At 42.3% G+C, this 22,034-nt stretch overlaps 1 protein-coding gene across 2 annotated transcripts in view; it reads left to right on the top strand.

Moving 5' to 3' along the window:
• mpp2b (MAGUK p55 scaffold protein 2b) overlaps window positions 1-18,917 on the top strand; it is a 38,056-nt gene extending 19,139 nt beyond the window's left edge. For both annotated transcript variants that reach the window (XM_085760710.1, XM_085760709.1), the window contains 11 exons: window positions 1,891-1,991; window positions 8,702-8,854; window positions 9,143-9,298; window positions 10,265-10,492; window positions 13,510-13,641; window positions 14,349-14,451; window positions 15,503-15,571; window positions 15,679-15,840; window positions 16,205-16,407; window positions 16,790-16,918; window positions 17,790-18,917. In XM_085760710.1, coding sequence (XP_085616836.1) covers window positions 1,891-1,991; window positions 8,702-8,854; window positions 9,143-9,298; window positions 10,265-10,492; window positions 13,510-13,641; window positions 14,349-14,451; window positions 15,503-15,571; window positions 15,679-15,840; window positions 16,205-16,407; window positions 16,790-16,918; window positions 17,790-17,966 — 1,613 coding nt within the window. In that variant the 3' untranslated portion in view covers window positions 17,967-18,917. The remainder of the gene's footprint in view (window positions 1-1,890; window positions 1,992-8,701; window positions 8,855-9,142; window positions 9,299-10,264; window positions 10,493-13,509; window positions 13,642-14,348; window positions 14,452-15,502; window positions 15,572-15,678; window positions 15,841-16,204; window positions 16,408-16,789; window positions 16,919-17,789) is intronic.
• The last annotated feature ends 3,117 nt before the right edge of the window (window positions 18,918-22,034 follow it).

The raw sequence follows: 22,034 nt of genomic DNA, 5'->3' as shown, positions 1-22,034 counted from the left end.
TCTGACCAGCAGGTAGACATTCCCGTTGCCATGTCTCGTGTTGGGTCAGGAGTTGACACTAAAATCTGTAGAATTGTAATCAAATTAGTGACTCCTTAGCTTTTCCTGCAGCAGCACCATCATCTGGTGGTCATTATAATTATCTCAGTACTTCAGTTTGTGAACCTGAGAAAACTAATAACATAGAGCTCCCATCTAGTGCTAGTTAGCTGATGTTAGCATATAAACCAAGATCGTGAATGTGGTAAACACTGTAGGCTAGCTTAGTCATGGTAAACATGTTCACTGCTCAGTTTACATCCTACATCTTAATGTACCTGGACCCATCCATTAATCTCATTTTTACTCTAATAGTGTATGTGGGGTTCATATGTAAATATACTAGCTGCTAGCTCACTTATCTCACTCCAGAGTGAGAGCACAGAAATGCTTGTAAATTTTGCATGTAGTGTAGTGCACTTAGTACAGTGCAGTATGAGCCCATAATTTTAGATAATGCTTTAAAGTAGAAGGATATGTTGTGATTTTAATATTCCTCACTACATTAGAAGTCAATACCATATAGCCTACCATTAACAGAAGAAATAACTGTGGCATGCTACTGATGCAACAATTAAACCTCAGAAAATTCAGAAAGCTAGTTAATCATTTTCTGGTTTTTGTTTACTCACCTGAGCTGTCATACCACCATCTACTTTTTTTAAATATAGCTCTGAGTTGCCCCTCCATTTTATCGGTTTTAATAAATGTTTTAAAAAACGTTGTACCTGTGTATCCAGATTAGGCTATACAGTACGTCATTGTCCTTCGAGAAGGTGCTACATTTTTAAAACAAGGTTAAAATTAGTCTTTGGAAAGCATTTGGGGCTTCTTAGAAAATTAGCCGGCAGCCCTTTTATTAGACCAATCACCTCTTAAAGTGCCTTTATGCCCATATAAGGGCGTTAGACCTATGAAGTGGGTCATGCAGGAAATGCGGTGGACCACCACCAGTCTGCTTACATTGTGAAGAGTAAAAGCCAGTGTTGTATTTTTAGCTTTGGAAACAAAAGCCTCGGCGTCTGTTGAATAAATTACAACAGACAAATGTTCCCTGTGAGTAAAAATGCCCACTCTTCTACCAGTCACATCTGCTGTAATTATTGCCTGCTGGTGGGTGACGTCAGTCTGTTTGGTTAGGTACCTTAATAATGTCACACTGGAGATGCTTTGAAGCTTGACTGAACCTCCCCTGACCTCTGTGGAATCGTTGACCTCCCCTTTCATCTGCTAGTTTATAGATCATCTCTGGAGTCATGTCTGTGATTTAAAACTTTGATATGACATCTTCAGTGTGTGCATGTCTTTCCTTTTATGCTCATCATCATCAGCCAGCCTCTGTACTTTGGTAAAAGCACACAAATTGATTAACAAAAAGTCACACGTAAAATGGTAAGAATGTTTTTTCTCTCTCTCTCTCTTTCTCTCTGCAACTTGTTGTTGAGACTTAATGTGTTTGTGTGCATGAACGTGTGCGTAGGAGGGAGAGAGAGGAAGTTGGGAGTTGTAGGAGAGAGAGTGTCGCCTCTGACAGACTTTAGAGGAGGGTGACTGACAGAGGTGAAATTGCTTGGGAAAAGATGTGAGGCTGCCCCCCCCCCCATCCCGCCCCCACCGCCACCGCCACCCCGCCCCCTGCTGCTGACTTCTCCCTCCAGCCTCCTCTGGTTCAGCCATCTAGTCTGAACTACTGTAAATGTGCTCCCTCTCTCACTCTCCCTCGCTCACTCTCTCTTTGTTTCAGGTGATCTATTCAGTCTATTTCCCATGGGTAACGCTAGAATAAGGAAGGTAGAGGAGTGAAATAAACTCTGTTCTTTCTCTTGTGTGTGTGTGTGTGTGTGTGTGTAGCCATGCATCAGGCCCTGGACACACTGAGTGACAGCACAAGCTCTACAACTGCCAATGACCTGGACCTCATCTTCCTCAAAGGCATCATGGAGAGCCCAGTGGTGAGAACAACTTTATACACTATTAAATGTATGATGAGGTAATTGTGTGTGTGTGTGTGTGTGTGTGTGCGCGCGTGCGCGTGCGTGCATGTGTTTAATATAGGACACCAAACACATTTAATTGGACTTTGGTCAGGGATGAACAGACTAATGGTTGATATGTCCAATTTAATGTAAATAAATTACAATGAGATGGAAACAACACAGGCTAGTTATATTCATTTGAATGTTAAACTCCAACATTAAGGGTGTTGGATGCATACAAGTTAACGGTTTAAATGTGTTTTTAAATTGGCACTGCAGTCTTGCATTTTGTATGTAAGCCTTAACATTAAGATTTAACAGTGACGTGTAATGTGGAACAACTCATAATATTTTCATAGAGTTTTGCATGCATTATGGGAAGATTTATTAAAATAATACTCCAAAGTGGAAACTTAAAATTCACAGCTGTTATTACATTTAAAATTTAAATTATCCAAAAAGAAAAAAAGACAGATTAAATTCATCAAGTGCAATCACATTACCATTTTAATGGTCTTGCTTCATTGTTTTCTCATAAGTCGAAAAATGCAAATGAAAGAAGCATCTGGTATTTCATTTTCACTGGGTGTCATGCTACACAGGCAGCGGAAATCAGATGAAAACCCAGATGTAAAGAGGCAAACAGCGGCTCCTCTGCCACGTAACGACGCTCACCTCCACATCTCTCCCATTTGTAATGGAAGCACACAGGGTCGATGAGGATGAGCACATTTATTTTTACTAATAACAGAGAGCTGCTGATGTTGTTGTATGAACATAAACCCACATAATACCCACCTGTGGCTCAAGTAATCGCTGCTGGTGCTTGTGACTTGGTGAACTCACCAATAACACAGGCTGAATGGGTCGTTTGTTGAGCGCTCTCCCCTGACAGGGTTCTCATTTGATACAAACACTGAAGTATATTATTTCAGTTCTGTGTTTTGCGTATAGAAATATCAAGAAGAACAATACAACACAGGCTTCTCTGTATTTATTGAATTACTAACGTTTCCACTGCTTCCCTCCTGTCAGTCATTATAACAAGGTAATACAATATTTGTGCCGATCAGAGCGAAAGATAGAAATAACAGTCAATGATCTGCACGGTTATCTCTTCTAAGCTTGTCAAGCTGACAGGTAAAGGTGGAGTATCAGTTATTATGATCAGTGGAGAATACAGAAGTGAATGGCAGTCAATAGATTTTACATTTACTTTCTTCTTTATTCAATTCATGAAGCAACTCACATCTTCATAGTTTATGAGTGTTCCTATGAATCATGCCACAGAAGAGTTTTATGGAGTTTTTATTTTCCACTTGTTGGTATTAATTGTGGATATCATGGATTTACACTATTAGACAGAATATACAGTAATAACATTACTCATGTAGATGTGAAACAAGATCTTGGGGGAAATTTGACTTTAAAAATGACAGAAGTGCAAGTTAGTAAGTGAAGAGGCCACAGATTTTTATCAGTCAGTTAATCAATAATTTAATCAATGTAACAACATGGCAACAGTCTCAGTTGTGAGGTTTACAAAGCAACATGGTGAACAAGGTTATGTAGAAACATCTGCACCATGTAGTTCAGACCAGCAATACTCAAATCCACACCATTAATGCTTAAAACAATCTGGAAGCCATACTACTTACATCTGTGGTGGTCTCTGTTGCTTATCGCCTGCATCTGTAACAGTGAACGAGACACATTTTTATAAACCAGTGTTGCGTTTCTAGAATTGAGTGGAGCAGTTGCCCAGACTTTGGATTGAAGCATCCAGGCTGGATGAAAATGTTCTCTATAACTTTATCCAAGATAACTGATGACTTGGCATCTTTTATTGTTTGGACTGAGCCTAAGAACTTCGTCCAAAACATATGAAACTGACACCAGTGTAGTTATTCTTACAGCTGATTTACAGTAAGTCAGTGAAATGAACTCAGCTCACCACAACTTCATTAGTAAAGCTTGTGCCTGGACTTTGACTGGACTTTTCAATTTTCAGCCATTCAAATGGAAACACAACAAATCGCTGGATCAGATTTCTTTGCAGAATAACTTAAACATCAGTGCTCGGATGGTCCAGGTTTTTTTTCCCCCACTGAAGACTTTACGAGACTTCCTAGAACCACTTCAAAAGATCACTCTCAGAGTAGTAGCAGGCATTAAAATAAAATTCCTCACTTCTCCGCATGTAAAGTCCCTTTTATGAAACCAATCCCAACTAGTTCTTGATATTTACATGGAGGAGAGTGATGTCGTTGTTACAGAGTGCAGCTTTTTGAAGTGAAGGGAGATGAGGGAAAGAGCTTAACAGCAGCATGGAGTCCTTTCAGAGTCTCATCCTACCACATCTCATGTTCCTTCTCTCCTGTTGAAGTCTTTCCCCTTCACTTCCTGTCAAGACCACAGTTTCACATGCCTTTTAAAAATGCAACGGGAAGAGATGGAGAAGGTACACTGCTGTGCACTGCAAAAGTGTGCAAGGGAGAAAAAGTTCAAATACAATTCATGTCATGTAGTGAAAGTCGTTCTCTGCCTTTTTCTTTATGCTGACAACAGTCACTAGTATGGAGAGCCGCATTTATCTTTTTACATTGCATAGTCAGATTCTTTGTGAATATTAAATCAGATAAAGGTGGCTTGCCAAACTCCTATATGCCAGAATCATTCATTCAAGCCTGGACAGTTAGATGGGCTGTTTGCAGTCTATTATGCAAATAGAAAGACTCCCTATGACCCAGCTCAATACATGAGATGGAATTGAAAAATTTGTCGACCTATCTTTGCGTGGTGTCACGTCACTCCCTATCAATAAGGACTAAGGCTGCATGAAATCCAACATCATTGAGAGGTTCTTTTATTATAATCTCTCTGACAGCCTTCTTGTTTACTTCTGTCTGAGTTGTGTTTTCTTTGTATTGTTTTGGTTTGTCCCTTCAATAGATCTACTGTTCAACTGCAAGCTTTAAATAAAGTTTTTGTGTGTGTGTGTTAGTTGAGTTGCACTGATGCGGAAGCTGCCTGTAGCTGTGAGGCTTCTCTGTCCAGAGAGATGCATTGGTCTGTGGGCTTCTCCTCAGACTCAGACGGAGCCGGAGGTAGAACGCAGGATTGTTCAGTAATTCAAATGCAGCGTTGTTCAGGAAATTTGAAGATGGACTATCCACAGGGAACAATAGGCACTACTGCGTCAAAGCCTCCCATAAGGCTGAAAACAGAGCCTCCCCTGCTCTTTTCCATCTTTATTTCTCTCTCTTTCTCCCTCTTTGTTTGCTTTTCAAACAGAACTGACAGACTCTTCTGCAGAAAACTGCATATGCATGTGTGCGTGCTAGCGTGCAAGAGCATGACACTGGTGTTTGTTTGTACTGTAGCCTGCGTCTGAGGGGGTTGATGGTGGTACCAGTATATTGATGAGCATTCTCATAAAACATTAATGTGCTGATGCAAGCTGTGAGAGAAGAAACTTCACTGACGGAGTGTGATATGAAAGGGTTGCACAAGATGACACAATTTCACTTGACCCCTGGTGGATGTATAAACACTTAACCAGCTATCATTTATTGTACGGAGAGAGGAAACGGAGACATACAGGGACCCACTAAGGGTCCATGCATGTGTGCACATGGCCCGGGGACTTTAGTGAATTTCACTGATTGCACCACACTTACTAGAGAATGATGCAATCAGCACAACCTGCAATTCTTTAATGAATCTCAATGATGATTGGGGCCACAATGAGCAGAGACTGATAACAGGAGCTATCATCATGCAAAAAGGCTTCTGCAGTGCTCTGTTATTTTCTGTTATGAATGTGGCACAGTCACAGTGATTGGCTCTATCTAACTGAGCGTTCAAGACCGTTGTTGCATGTAGGACAGCTATGTACGCTTGTGCTTTTGACCCAAGTGCACCATCAAATTTTAACCTATTCAGACTGCAAATGAGACTCTAAAATCTTGGGAAAGTAGTGCCATTTTACTTCCAAAACAATAAATTGGAGTGATTACACAAAACAGGTTCGGTACTATGTGTCACACGGTCAAGTCTTGACAATTATCCTCCCATTTCCTGCCAGCTACTGACATTTAGCTGAAAGTGCAGGAAACAGAGATCTGTGTTTACATTCTGCAGAGCATCTTATCTAATGTTTTCATGGTTCTCAGAAACGGGAGCACTGGAGACAGACTATCTGACAGCAAAGGAAGTGCAATGGACACATACTGTATATAAATACTAGGGAGCTTATGAGGGAGTGGAGAACATGTGAGCAGGTGAGCAGGGGGAAGTGGAGCAGGACAGGTGACACTGCTGGCAGGGAAGACAGCAGATGGGAGAGGTCGGGTCTGAAATGGCTGCAAAATGAGACCATGCACAAACAACTGGACCCAATGAGAGCTCACCGTGGTCCAATAGTCTGAGTCAAAGAGAGAAAAAGGAAGTCCAGATTTATAGAGTGACACTTAAACCAAGGCAGAGATGCCACTGAGTGATGCTTTGAAGGAAACTGTACAAAGGAAACGGTTTTAACTTTGTCTCTGTGGATTTCTAACCATGGCAACAAGTAGCGATTCAAAGATAATGGCTCATGTTCCATTGTTGTGTGCCAGTAACTCAAGTAGAGAAGATTAAAAAGTGAAGTGACCTCACTCTGTGATGTCAGTTACACAGCAATATGGACTTAAACCTAGGTCACACTAGATCAGGTCCGCTGTAGCAGCAAAACCCATGCGTTCATTGATTTGAGTACGAACGCATTTTATTGCTGAAGAGTTCAAGTTTCGTATTTGTAGTTACCTCAGGAAGTATTAAGAAGTCTTCCCCTCTTGAACTTTATATTTTCTGGTTTGAATAAAATTGCAATTTTTATCATCAACAACCCAGAATGTTTTATTTATTTGAAATTAAATCAGCAACACTAACAGATAAAAAATAAATAAGATGAAGAATGTGGTATTTTGTTTTTCAAAAGTTGCATAGTTTCAGGGTAAATAATTCATAAACTTTATTAGGCGCTTTTGATGGCAAGTGGCAGCAACGTTAATGAAAAAACAAGTCACTGAGTTAGTTTCTTGTAATCACATTGGCTATGTTATATTTTTGCAACGAAGAGAGGGCTTGCCTCTTAAACCAGAATAATTCATCAGAATATCTGAAAGAGGAGGAAAACATAATTATAACGCTGCTCTGTCATTCACTTTTTTCTTTGAGAGCAGCCGTGCTCATTAGACTTTATAGTTCAATGTCTGGCTAGATGGAGGAAGATTAGTATCACAATGGACAGGGAATTTTGAAAACCTAAAATTGTCAATACTGAATTACATTAATGGTAACTATTATCAACAACCTGTAACTGCTGCTTACAGACATACTATCTAATGCAAAGCATGCTCATTTTACACAGTCGTTTTATTTCTTCAGATATACCGGTAACCAACAAATTCTAAGCGGTGTCAAAACAAAGATGTGTTGGAAATTCTGTGGGCCATGTCCATGTTTCTGAAAGCAGTGTAATCATATAGTGAAGTGTCCATGCTGGCAGTTTGCCCAGAGGCCAGACACCAGCAGCTCGCTCCATCAGGTTACACAGAATTCAGCCAAAACACCAAATGTGCAGAGTGGTGCTGCTGTATCTCTGAACGGGGCTGAAGAGCTCCCGCGCCAGTGTTTTATCATGTGCAAATAACTGCTCACAGTGTGTGTGCTGTGCTTGTGTCCCACTGTGTGCAGTGTGAAGTACATATAAGGATATGTGTGTACATGCAGCCATTTGTGAATATCTGCTGCGTATCTATTTGTGTGTATGTGTGTGTGTGTGTGTGTGCGTGTGTGTGTGTCATCGGCAGGGGTTCTTCCTCTCTTCTTCAACAAACAAACATCATGGCTGCCAGAGTAGTAGTGAATCCCACCAGACAAATCCTCTGTGGGATCGTCTGACAATGTGGATCTTCAAATCCAAATACACAATCCCTCGCTGTGCAGTTGCAGATAGTACTACTGTAAATTATTTCATATGGTAGTGGTTTGGAAAACCTCTTGACCTTTTCTTAATTGCATAGAAATCTCCAAATATATACATATAGTTTTTTTTAAGAGTACAAAAAAAACACAGAAAGCAAGAACCCAGGTCTGTGACAGGAAATGATTCATTTGTTCATTGCATATCTCTGCCAGAGGTGTGGAGGCTGTGGCCAATAAGCAGAGACTTCTCCATCCTTGGCAGCAACAAAAAATTAATGTTCCCTGAAATATTGATGCTTCACAGAGCACACCGAAAAACCTAAGGGCCGAAAGATTTGACTCCAGTTTTTGCTCAGTCTTCTTGTTTTTTTTGTATCTTTGGGCCAGGATTCATGAGTGCAGGCTGTGTTCGCAACAGGAGCCTGGTTTCTTGTTGGTGGTCTTGTCATTTTCTGCTGTGCCCTTTAACTGTGTGAGCAAATCAAAACAAACAGACCTGCAGAAGTCAGAAAACATTTCATTACATCTCAGCTAGGTGCACTGACTGCTCGCTGAAAAAGGTGCACAGGAGTGAAGTCCTTGTCAGAGACAGACAGTGGCGTTTATATCCCGCAAAGCAGAGAGAGAGAAAGCTATCGTGTGTTCACTTCATCCTGGAATTTGTAATGTGAGACGCATCTCTAAGCAACATCTGTTTTCTGTTCGTCACATCCCAGGCCCATGAGCGATTTGAGGAACCCAAGCTGGAGGCCGTGAGGGAGAACAACGTGGAGCTGGTCCAGGACATCCTCAAAGAGCTCGGCCCGCTCCTGCAGAGGAGCTCGGCGGCTGACGAGCTGGTCCGCATCCTGAAGGAGCCCCACTTCCAGGTTGGGAAAGCAGGTCCCATCTGATCCAGCAACAAACTGTAGCTTTAATTAACTGTCACCAAGGATAAACCTTTAATTACTTTTCAAAGTGACGTTCATGCTTAATGATGCATGCTGTGCAAGCATGGATTTAATTGATTTGGAGCTACAGTAGCTTCTGTATTGACAATAGCTCTGCACACACACACACACAGACACACACACAAGCAATCTCAGCCGATGTGTGAACCATAGCATCTTCGTCATCGTCGTTATCAGTGTCTTTATTGAATGTCGTTCCGCTCGCAGTCCCTCCTGGAAACCCACGATTCTGTGGCATCCAAAAACTACGAGACCCCCCCTCCCAGCCCCTGCTCCTTCATGGACGCGGCTCTGAACAACCAGCCAGTTCCCCCGGACGCAGTCAGGATGGTGGGGATCCGCAAGGTGTCCGGCGAGCACCTGGTAAGTCTGCTCAGAGAGAACTGCACGCTGTAATCATTCAAGTAGGATAAAGCTTCTCCTATAAACTGTTAAACCCACAATAAACGGTATGATTTGTACCCTGGGAGAGGCACATGCACTCAGTAAGATTAGATCATTTTGTAGCATTGTTTAAAAGAGAGGTAAGTCAGATTTATACTGCTCTGTAGCACAGAGTAAAGGTGATTTATCTGCAGTAGCTGGCTCTATTGTCTCACTTTCTACCCTCAAACTCTCTGCCTCATGTCTGTGGAGTTTCTGAAGGGTCATTAGATACACAACTTGAGGTAAGCTGTCACTATGTCATGCCACAAAATCAAAATTTTGAAAGGTGAGGGAGCACAAATGGAGTCTAGATGTGACAAAAAAGGAACAACAATACCAACTGGTCATAACAACCTTGGACACCTGTCAAGCAAGAAACACATTCAAAGCACATTCACCACGCTATGAGATAATAACACAACATTACCAGACAGAGTTGTTTTCAAGGTAAATGCAGAGACTGCTTGCCGAAAAACTGCTCCAGACGGGAACGCGCATCAGCGGTTTTGCATGAATTTCCCTCTAAAACAACTCTGTCTGGTAACGTTGTGTTATTATCTCATAGCGTGGTGAATGTGCAGGTCACAACTTGTCCACAAGAGCGTTTTGGAGTTGTTGGATTGTGTATTTGATGAGTTTGATGAGGGAAACCAAGAAATCCCATAATGAGCCTCCGTAGTGTAGCTCTGAGCAGCTCACGGCTCTGCTCCGCCGTTCTAAAAATAGCTTACACCGACAACTAAAGGTAACGAACCCACTCCTGAAACCATAGGGATTACAGCAATGGGTCAATTTGCCAAAATGTTGAACTATCCCTTTAAGACAATAACAGTCTGAGGAACCTATGGATTAGTTCCAGTGAGCCAGATGTTTGTTTTATTTCCTCTCTGTCTGTGTGTGAAGGGAGTGACGTTTCGAGTGGAGAGTGGCGAGCTGGTGATAGCCCGGATTCTCCACGGCGGCATGATCGACCAGCAGGGTCTGCTGCACGTGGGCGACATCATCAAGGAGGTGAACGGCAAGGAGGTGGGCAACGACCCCAAAGTCCTTCAAGAGATGCTGAAGGAGGCCAGCGGCAGCGTGGTGCTGAAGATCCTGCCCAGCTACCAGGAGCCACACACACCTCGACAGGTCAGCGAGGACACACACATCAAACGCCCGTCTGCACATTCACACAGCTGGCTGTCTTTTTCAAAGACAAGATAATAAACACATGCCAAAACACATCAAATGTATTGCAAAATGAAATGGATTAGATTAGATTAACAAAATTGCAATAAAGCAGAAAACAATGTAAGAAAATGCAGCTGTTTAGCAACGAGTTTTGAATGAACCTGCTCACCAGCCGTGACTGCTGTATGTTATTTATACACATTTTAATGAGTTGATTGATTAGAGTATGTAATCACTGCCTGCTGGTGTCATACCTGTCACTGTCTGTCTCGCACTTCATCTCCCCATCACTTCTGTGCAAGGCCCCGAGAGAATTAAACGTGTTAAATCTGTTCATGACAATGCACACACACTGTATATCAGTTATCCTTTGTTTGTCTTTCAAAGCTGAATAGATGTTTGAGCTACACTTTTTTTTTAAAAATAAATATTGGACAAAAGGTTGTGATTAGTTTGAAAAGATGCTGACATTTTCATCAGTCAGTAAGTACCTCGCACTGTCCTTGCTGGCATCTTCCCTGCAGTGTTTTAACCTTGCATACCTGTGCCAAAACTTATTTATCTAACTCTACAGCAGAACTTTGAAGATGACATTGGCTATTCGCCTATAATACCTGCATTTCAGTTTTGTCACTTATCCAAAAGCGGAGTCATTTTCTGCATATGCATAATGGATCAAATATGGAGGCATCCATGAATAAGAAACAGTGATGATCCTTCAGACAGTCCCTGACACTGGAGTCCTGATCTTTTTTGATTTAGTCCCTTCGCCCATGGCCTTAAAGTTCACAACAGCAAATTAGCTGCATTTATGGCTGTAGGCGATTACTCAGCGCTTTGCTTTTTTAACAGCTGAAGTAGTTGGTGTTCTGGCTGTCGTGCTGTCGCTCTACGCTAACTAATGAACACTAGCTTTGTAAAAGCCAGAGGAGGCAAGTCACAGTTAAAATGTGACCCAGTTTACAGTGAGGGGAAATAGAAGGGTTATCTCGCCTGGTGATGTGATGCACTGCCAACAGGATGGCAGGATGGAGCGCATCAGAGGATGTATATACAGCCCCAGAAGTGTTGGGCGCCAGGATCTGTGACTGATCGGCCTCAGCCAAAGAGAAGAGGAGCAGGCGAACTTGAAGAAGCCGTGATGAATGCATTCCTCACAGCAGACCAAAATATACTAGAACATATTCTACAAAAAAAATGATACAGTCAGGATTTGTGTGCTAGGATTATTAGCGTCGTCTATACATGTTTTGTGAAGCGTATTTATCTGTTGGTGTAAGAAAAATTTCACCCTCAAATTTCCAGGGGCATAAAAATGAGGTTTTCCACTGGATAAGAATTCAGTGGGAGCCACAGCAGCGGTGTCAGCCCACAGCTTTATCCATGTTGAAATATCTCCACCACTGTAGGCTGCATCCCTGTGAAGTGTGCTACAGATATGCATGGTGCCCAGAGGATGTGTCCTTCTCACTAGGACGATCCCCTGACTTTTCCTCCAGCGCAAAGATGACATTTGTGCTTCTGAATGAAATGCCCCAACAACTCACGGGTAGATTGCCATGACAAGTCTAGCATTGGCGTTTAGCTTAGAGCACCACCATGCTTAAGTACAGTCGCATGGAGCTGCTCGTGCTGCTGCTGTTATGTTTCTCTTTTGCCTAAGAGATTAGAGCCTGTAGAGAAGCAGCATAATCCTTAGAATTAAAGAAAAAAGTATGTAAACTATCAAAACTGGAGCTCGGATGATTGTGTTTGACAGTTATGTAGCTGTTGTTAACTCCCACCTCCAGCTGTTTTTTTCCCACTCTTACTGTATGGTTAGACCTGCAGAAACTGAGGGCAGCAGCCAATCTTGCAGAAACACTTTGAGATTGCCTTCGTATAAGAAAAGTTAACACCCTCCTCTTTTCTTTGGGTTATTCACTGAAAAGAGTCTCTTCTCAGCCGTTGCTTCTCGATGTAATTCAAAGGGTGCAGACTTTCTGTAGGAAGAGATTTCTACAGTATGTCGTCTTAAGACTTTTACTTTGTAAAAACCAGACTGTTAAAGTGTTTGGATTTCTTTTTCTTTGTACGATCAGCTCCAGGTATCAGAGTACCAACTTTAACACTTAAATAGGGGCTGTCTGTCAGAGATATTAAAGAGGTTTAGGAGGCGCTCACACCGGGGACAGCTGTGTAGGTGGATGGAGTTGGGTGATGGGTGATGATTAGAGTGGTTCCCAAAAGTTCCCTCTGAATGTATTCCAGCTGTCTGTGTGTCACGCCTGCAGCCTGGCCGTCGCACAGGAGCTAGACTCAACTGACAGCTCCCATTGGCCGATGGAGACTCTGTCTGTCTGTCTGTCTGTCTGTCTGTCTGTCTGTCTGTCTGTCTGTCTGTCTGTCTGTCTGTCTGTCTGTCTGTCTGTCTGTCTGTCTGTCTCTGTCTGTCTGTCTGTCTGTCTGTCTGTCTGTCTGTCTGTCCGTCCCGTCCTTAGAGAGGACGAAGACACACACACAAGAAAAAAAAATACAGTAAGGGCTGGCAGGCGTTTTTATGTTCATGCATCGGTTCAGTACTAGAAAAGGCGTCAAGTGCAAAGGGGGGGAGGGGATGGTTGCCATGGCGACAGATTTTGGCGCCCTCTCTCTTCATTTCTGTGTCTCTCCCCTCTGTCTATCCCTCTACCTCTCTCTCTCTCCGTCTGTCTCTCAGACTCCCTGTCCTGTCAGTGGGGGTGGGGGTGGGGATTCAGGGTTTTGGTTTATGAGCTGAATCCTGAAGCCTTGAAATGTCGGGAAAAGTGAGCGAGTGAGAGATGGAGTTGGCTTTAAGTGGGCAAGGCTGTTTCATAGTGATGGACACTTACTCACCCAATCCATCCAGCACAGGCCTCACAGACCACAGCAGAAGGACTGGACACAACTGCAGCATGTTACAGAGCCATTTATTCAGTCTAACTTGTAACGACTCCTTCTTTTAATCCCTTCAGGCTTTCGTGAAGTGTCACTTTGACTACGACCCATCTCACGACAACCTGATTCCCTGTAAGGAGGCGGGGCTCAGCTTCAGCAGCGGAGACATCCTGCAGATCTTTAACCAGGAGGACCTCAACTGGTGGCAGGTCAGCTCAGCCCCCAGCCCCTCCAGCCAGATACACAGTGTCAGCAGGATGTTAAAGGGATAGTTCACCCAAAATTGAACTTTCACTCATTATCTACTCACCCTCATGTGGACTAAGGGCTGGGAGAAGTTTCAGAGTCCTCCGTGGCTTCTCTGAGTTACAGGGGGTCTCGGCGTAGCAGTGCATGTCCATATAACGGTTGCAAATGGATACCAACTGTCTTCGTAACAAAAAGACACACCAAAAAACATCCAAATATCTCGAACCAGGGTCTGTCCTCTTCCCAGTTCGTCCAAATTTGACGAACCGGGAAGAGGAGCTTCTGCTACAAAACAAGCTTGAAATATAGACTTATTTAATTTTTTCGGGACAATTTCGCATTTCCAGGCTTCAATACAAGACGGACATTACATGCGAGCAGCATGGAGGTATTTGTTTTTTGGTGTGTCTTTTTGTTACGAAGACAGTTGGTATCCATTTGCAACCGTCATATGGACATGCACTGCTACGCCGAGACCCCCTGTAACTCAGAGAAGCCACGGAGGACTCTGGAACTTCTCCCAGCCCTTAGTCCACATGAGGGTGAGTAGATAATGAGTGAAATTTCAATTTTGGGTGAACTATCCCTTTAATAAGACGTTCTGCATATTTCTGTCTTTGTGAACTTGATCATTTTTTCTTCTTCTGTGTGTCTGTTCCCTACATAGGCCTGTCACATAGAGGGAGGCAGTGCAGGTCTAATCCCAAGCCAGCTCCTTGAAGAGAAGAGGAAAGCGTTTGTGAAGAGAGATCTCGAGCTGGCTACCACAGGTACACCTCTCAGCGGCACGCAGCAGAGCAGAGAGGCACTTCTCATTATGCAGATTCGACACAGTCCTCGCTGCACAAACATACTAGCAACAAAGACAGCATCTGTTCCTCTCCATATCATACAAGCATTTCATCTGGCGCCGGCCGCTCATCCTCCTCTCACCTCTCCAGTCTGTTACTCTGTCAGTGAGCACTGGAGAACTTGTAATGAGCATCGGCGTGACTCAGGCAGCGCGATCCAATCTGCTGCTTATTAAGCTGCAGGGCCTGACATTCACAAACAACAGCCCTCCCTCCCTCCCTCCCTCCCCGAGAAACAGCTTTGATTGAGGAGCGGTGATAAGGCGGGCCGTAAATACAAAACCTGATCGATAATCAGCTCTTATGAGATGTGGATTGAATAGAGGCTCTTTTCCTCCCCAACTGTGTCCTCAGCGGCAACAAAACAGGTGGTGAGTCACAGCCAGCCGCGTGCCCTTCACTTGTGGAGGAGAGGAAGATGACAGCCCAACGGTACTGCCCTTGGAGCTGGGAAGGACACATCTGTCTGCTCGCACGTGTTTCACATTTTATAAAAGAGTTTGGCTTGAGTAAAACATTTCAACAGAACACTTTTGGATTCTGGTGATGGAAGATGATTGATTCAAATTATGCAATGAGGAAGATATTTCAGAATTAGCACTTCAGCTTTAAGGTGCACAGTCACAATTGTTGCTTGCCACAGATAGACGAGTTGAATTTCATCCTGATAATTAACAACCGAGCTCAAATCTGATTCTGTACACATCTTCGTGTTATGAGAGATAATAATAACGTGCCACAGAGAACAGACGGTCAGCAGATCGCCTAGTCACAGGTGTTCCCTGGCAGCAGACTGGCTGCACATGCAGATCAGTGTTGCTACACAGTGCCATCTAGTGGTACCGTCTGTAACACTTACGACCCAGCAGAGAGTGTGTATCATTTTAACAGAGACTTTGATGAAGAGAATGACAGAGGCAGGCGTCAGGGTCAGGGGTTTTATTGTGTTATGTCTTGCTGTCTGTCTCAGGTCCTCTGTGTGCAGGGATGGGAGGCAAGAAGAAAAAAAAGATGATGTATTTGACCACCAAGAATGCAGGTATAAAAATTTACAACATCACAATCTGTATGAGCTTAACTGGACTGGACAGAGGGGCATTGCACTTTATTATGTTCATCTCTCTGCCGTTGCCGTTTTCCTGCTAGAATTCGACCGTCACGAGTTGCGGATCTACGAAGAGGTTGCCAAGGTCCCGCCCTTCAGGAGGAAGACGCTGGTTCTGATTGGCGCGCAGGGAGTCGGCCGTCGCAGTCTGAAGAACAAGCTGCTGGTGTCGGATGCGCAGCGGTATGGCACCACCATCCCCTGTGAGTGCAGCCATTCATCACAACGCTAAACCACAGAGAGAATCCATCCATCATTCAGGATCATGCAGTGCTTTTTTTTTTTGTTGTTGCAGTACTTGTTGACTTTGTCGCACACTGTGACCTGCTGTAATGCTGTAATTTCCTCTGATAGTTTCATTAGTAAATGTCTTTCTTTGTCATTGTGGTTTTTAGTGTCTCACTGCTCAAGTTGAAATGGATTTTTAATCAATTCAGATATTTGTAGCTCTTTTTTTTCCCTTTTTTTTTCGAATTATAGAACTTTATCCTGTCGTGCTAAACTGTGGAATTAATTTGAAATAGAAACGGACCCATCTCTGTGTTTGGCTTTATCTTTATCCCTCAGTCACCTCCAGAAAACCAAAGGTGGATGAGAGGGATGGCCAGATGTACTCTTTCATGACCCGCAGTGAAATGGAGTGTGACATAAAAAATGGCCGTTTCCTGGAGCATGGAGAATATGACGGGAACCTGTATGGGACAAAAATCAACTCCATACACGAGGTGATAGAAACAGGAAAGATCTGCATCCTGGATGTCAACCCCCAGGTAGAGGAAACACACACACACACACTTTGTCTCTTGTTTCTTCTTCACCTGTTCACCTATATGAGGAACAAAATGTATTAAATGTATTCAAACCAAATATGTACAGTTTTTTTGCTTTGAAGTATTTTTAGGCAAAGCACATCATGACTATTTATCAAACAGGATCTCTTAATGATCAGCATTACTCGCTTGAAACACTCAGCTAATTGTATTTATACACATTAGCTTGATAAATTTGTTCGATGAAAACCCTTCAGTTGCATTTTAATCGCTTTCTCAGCTTTATAATTACGTCTGTGTTTCAACTATTCTCATTACTTGCTGTGCAGTGATGCAGTGATTGTAATCACCCATCTCCTGTTTTGTTTTGTGTTTCACGAAGGCTCTCAAAGTCCTGCGGACGTCAGAGTTCCTGCCCTATGTTGTGTTCATCGAAGCTCCAGACTTTGAGGTTCTCAAAGCCCTGAATCGGTCAGCGATCGAGTCAGGAGTGGTCACAAAACAGTTAACGGTGAGTGTGTGTTCTCTGAAAGCAATAGCTCAACACTGTGGGGAAAAATACAGAATCAGTTTCTCTCTTCAAAACTCTCAATGTGTGGAGAGTAAACATGAAGCCACAGGTAGCAGCTGGTCAGCTGAGTGTAGAAGACTGGAAACAGGTGGGACCAGTCTGGCTCTGTTCAAAGTTACCACAGACAGAAGCTTTTACAGCTCGCTATTTAATTAACATCATACATCTTACTTGTTTAATCTGTTCAAAGAGCCATTAAATGAAACTTATGTGCAAACCACAGTGAACTATAAAGTCCTGGAACTGTTACAATGTCACAAATTTGTAGTCATTTAGTTTCATGAGAGTGGGATGAGCCTCCGTAGCGTAGCTCTGAATAGCTTGCGGCTCTGCTCCGCCGTTCTAAAAATAGCTTGCACCGACAATTAAAGGTAACGTACCTACTACTAAAACTATAGGGATTATGGCAATGGGCCAATTTGCCAAAATGTTGAACTATCGCTTTAAATTACCTAGGGTCTGTCAACCTGTCGTGGGTATGTCAGCTGGGTTTGACTCCAGCTCAAGGGAAAATAAGTGGATGGATGGATGGATGGATGGATGGATGGATGGATGGATGGATGGATGGATGGATGGATGGATGGATGGATGGATAGATGGATAGATGGATTGATGATTGGTTGGTTTATTCTGAAATAGCTACATTTAAATTCTTCACAGGAAACCTTGCATGTGTTCAATTTACTGAAACTAATTTGATTTCAGTTTCTGTTTACTCTGTTCTTTAATTCAGGTAATTGCCTGCTCGTTACATTAATTTCCACCCGATCATCTCTCTGTCCTTCCCCTCCCTTCCTCATGCTCCTGACAGGACTCTGAACTAAAGAGGACGGTGGACGAGAGCGAGCGCATTAAACGAGCCTACGGACATTACTTTGACCTGTGCATCGTGAACGACGGCCTGGAGGCGGCTTTCCGGAGTCTAAGGTTGGCACTGGAGAAACTGTTGATGGAGCAGCAGTGGGTGCCCGTCAGCTGGGTCTTCTGAACGTCAGCGAGCGCTCGCCAGCACAGTGCCAGAGCCGCAGGTCAAAGGTCGGAGGACGATTCAACCCTCGCGGCCTCAGAGGTGGCGTGTCCACGCGGTGGTCGGTGGTGGGAGTCTTCTCGTGAAGGGCTGAGCGTTAATGTTTCAGTGCAAATGACCAGCCTCATTGTAGAGCATTTTTGTACAAACTCAGTGTTCCTCTGTTGAGCCTAATGTCGAGTTGCATTTCATTTGTCAGAATTGGACTAATTCTCTTGATATTTGTTGAGAAGGAGTTAGAGTTGCTTATGAGGTTTAGTGCAATAGTTTGAGTGAGCGTGCGTATGTTATCATAAACGTGGAAATAGACTTACAGTAGAGCGTATGTTTTGCAGGTTACAGTGCTCTGTGGGAGGTTTTTCGTTGAAGGATATTAAACTTTTTAGCCTTTCCAAATCTTAAATACTTTATGTAGTGTAATGTTTACATTGGCTTGGTAGGACAAATTGGTTACGGAAAGATACCAAATGTCACATTTGTATTAAATTCTCTATATTTTATCATTTGATCATACAGTATGATTGTATGTGTTCAGAAATGTGCTTTAAGCTGTATGTCTCCAGTAGTTTGAAAAATGAACAGCAATAGAGAAACATACATACACGCAATACATTTACATACACTTACTCACACACACACATGTTCACCTATGTACACATAAAACACAGCAGAGAGCAGTGGTAATTTGTCTGAGGCATTCTGGATGAATCTTACAGTCTCACTTTGTTTTGTTACCTTCTTAATGTTGGGTATGTTGTGTATTTCCTGTCCTGTGCTGGTAAAGCTTCTGGTGTGTGTGTGACAGTCAGAGGATCCAGCAGATGGATCACAGTGTCCGACTACTTCCCGCTTGGTTCTGTTGGAGTTTTATTTGTAGCACTGAGAACACTTAAACCCTAGAAAAAAGAAAAATAATAATACAGTAACACACTGAAGAGGTAGCCTACAGTATGCACTGATTGTATAATGAAGGCAAATATATTATTTAACAGTACAGTTTGGACATCTGATGGAGGTTATTAAAGTTTTTTTTGTGATTTTTAAAATACAGTAAAATATTTATCAGTGGCTTCTTCATACTTACTTTTGCCTTAACATGGTTCAAAAGCCAAGGAAACACTCTATTTTTTCATCATGGAACATTTCACTTCTGTCACTGTTCCTTCGTAGAAAACAGAAAAAATAATAGTACTGGCAACTTATTTAATATTTATTTTATTTTCCCTAAAACTTGTAAGTACTGTATTGTAATAAAGTATATAGTATAACATAGAGAAACACTTGGTGCTTTGATGACTCTGCCGGTGAGTAGATGCAGTTGGCCGACTACGTACACTGTAGTTTTGATGTTCATATAAAAATTAAACCTTAAAAATGTTCAGAAACTTGTCTGCCGTTAATATTCATGTTAATTCATCTTTAAATTAAATTAAAACAGTACGTTAAATAAACGGTAATACTATTTTTTCAGCATACACATAAAAACAACACACAGTAAGGTTTGTGTCCTCGGAGGTTAGTCACTGGAGGTCTGCTGTGACCTCTGCGCCTGTAGGTAGCCGTGGGTGCAGGTGGGGGTGTGGGGGGGCGAGGGGGCCGGCGTGGGGTATAGAGATCCTGTGGGTGTGGTCCAGTGATGAGGCGCCAGAGGCAGCGTTATGGGATACATCTCATAGGCAGGCGGCGCTCCTCCTGGCCACACACTTGTCAGCTTGGGATCAAACTGTATGGAAGTGAAGTTCAACATGACACTGTAATAAATGGTACTTCCTGTAGTATTTCTATTTATTTATTTTATTTTAAGTATAAGAAATATATTGTATATGCTAAGCTTATTCCGCAAAATCTGTGAATATTCGTTTCATGTGTTTTACATTTTGAGAATTGTTCATTTTCAGAGCATTAATCTGCTCATTTTATAACTGTGTAGGATTTATTACACTGTTATTACACTGTTTATTTTCCTGTGACACAATACAGAGAATAGCAAAGGCCTGAACTTGTAACTGATGTCTCTGTGTTGTGATGCAATGTCGGTGGAGGGGATGCACGCACCAGTGAGTACGGAGGAGGGTGATCCACGTCGCTGTAGCGAGGAGGGAATCTGTCGTAATGTTGCTCTTCCTCCAAAGAGATGGTTCGGACCGCTGAACGAGTGTTGTCGCCTTGCGTCATGGGTATAGTTACATCATATGCTGCTCTTTTCTTTTTCGCTTGAAGATAGAAGCAGAGGAGCACCACAGCGATGCACACCACCAACACTGGGAATCTGGGGACACGTTTAAAGCGTTCAAGACATCATTATTTTATTTTCTTATTTTTATGGAGAGATTCATTCTTGACTTCTACTTACATATATCCAAAGATATTCAGAAACCCACTCATGGCTCTGATTATGTCAACCTGCTGACATTACTGTAGTAAAAAAGACACCTTTTTGTCAGTTTGTGACACCCTGCAATACAATTAGGTTTAGTAAAGATTTTCACTGAATTCACTAACCATTATCTCATTTTAAAAACTACTGGAGACGGCTCAGTTGTGAACAGCCGGGGAGGTTACATCACTTAGTGTGAATCACCAGCATAATGTTTGACTTTATGCTGTTTGAGCATAACAGCGGACAGTGAACCTTCATCCTATAAATCTGTAGCTCATATATTTTGGTAAAAAGCAAAGGGTTCACACAAATTAAAAGTAAATCAAACCACCACAGATTTTCACAAGAGCTTGATTCTTATCTTTTTATCTTTTGCGGCGCGATGAGTCCTTACCTTATCAAAGAATTCAAAACATACAAAAAGTGCACTGACCTGCAGGTCGCTATCAAAAGATAATGTGTCACTTAGGGAAGTGCACAATCTGAGGAGCTTTTACAGCATTGTTGTCTTCTTTAAAGACACAGGACTTGGAGGTGTGCTCTGTGTCTGTTACATTTCTTTTTCATGTTTAACTAAATCACACAGACGTCACTTATCAGACCACTAACTATATACAGTACAAACTTTGTAATAATAGTAAATACATTTTATATTCCCTTTGAATAGTGAGTACTAAGTTCTTACCACTGTAGAGGGCAAAGAAATCTGTGGCTGGATATCTCCCTTTGAAAAACAACGCAAGAAATGTGTTGAAACCATTTATTAGTCTCAGAAAAGCATAAAGTTAAAAAAGAACATTTATATAAATGTAATAGCAACAGTGGGGTTGCAGAGGGAAAAAGAATTACAGAGGTACATGCATTTACAAATGCAATGCAAATCCTGGTCCTGGCAAGGCAAAAACTTCTACTTTTCACTGCCTTGTAATAAAAAGTTGAATGAGTTCAGAGTGTTTGAAGTGGAGGACGAGGAAAGTGGAGGATTAGGGCTAGAGGGTCTGGGTGGCGATGACGGTGGAGGGTCTGTGCAGGTTGGTGGTTCAGATGAGAAGTTTGTAAATGTAATTTGGTTGCCGCTGATGGAATTCAGTTCAATGCAAAACAATTTCAACTTTATCTTTATATAAAAAGAAAAAAGCACAATTGACTCCATGTCTGTGAACATGCTGATGCAGAAATGTAACACAAGAGTCGAACAGAGCTGTATGGAGTGTGGAGGTGGAGTTACATTTCATAGACTGTGCATTGGAGGGTTTCTGTGAGAAGGCTGAGAATATGCTTCCTTGTCCTGCAAGTCCTCTCGCACCATCTAATGCACACAGATGGTGTTTGCAGAAACAGAGATATTATGACTCAGGGCATAGCTTTAATATGTTTAATTTAGCTGCATCTCTTTGCTCAAATACTCAAAAACTACCCTAAATAAACAAAGCAAGCATTCAGTGAGTTATACAGTAAGTGAAAGTGAAATGTATCATGACATTTTGAGATTAGAGGAAATATTCAGTCATAGAACAGTTAAGAATCATGGCAGGTTTTTGGGTGTCTTTTTAATCAGCTTTTCAGGACTGGAGAAAATTTTAAAAGAAACTACTACTACTACTACTACGGAACAAGATTTGTTATTCAAAATATCTGATATTGCATCT

This window comes from Trachurus japonicus, chromosome 19 (genome assembly GCF_045865225.1).
Source record: "Trachurus japonicus isolate A0001 chromosome 19, Traja_1.0".
Lineage (NCBI taxonomy): Eukaryota > Metazoa > Chordata > Actinopteri > Carangiformes > Carangidae > Trachurus > Trachurus japonicus.
Note: the sequence above shows the minus strand (reverse complement) of the source record. Positions and strands in the feature narration are given on the sequence as shown.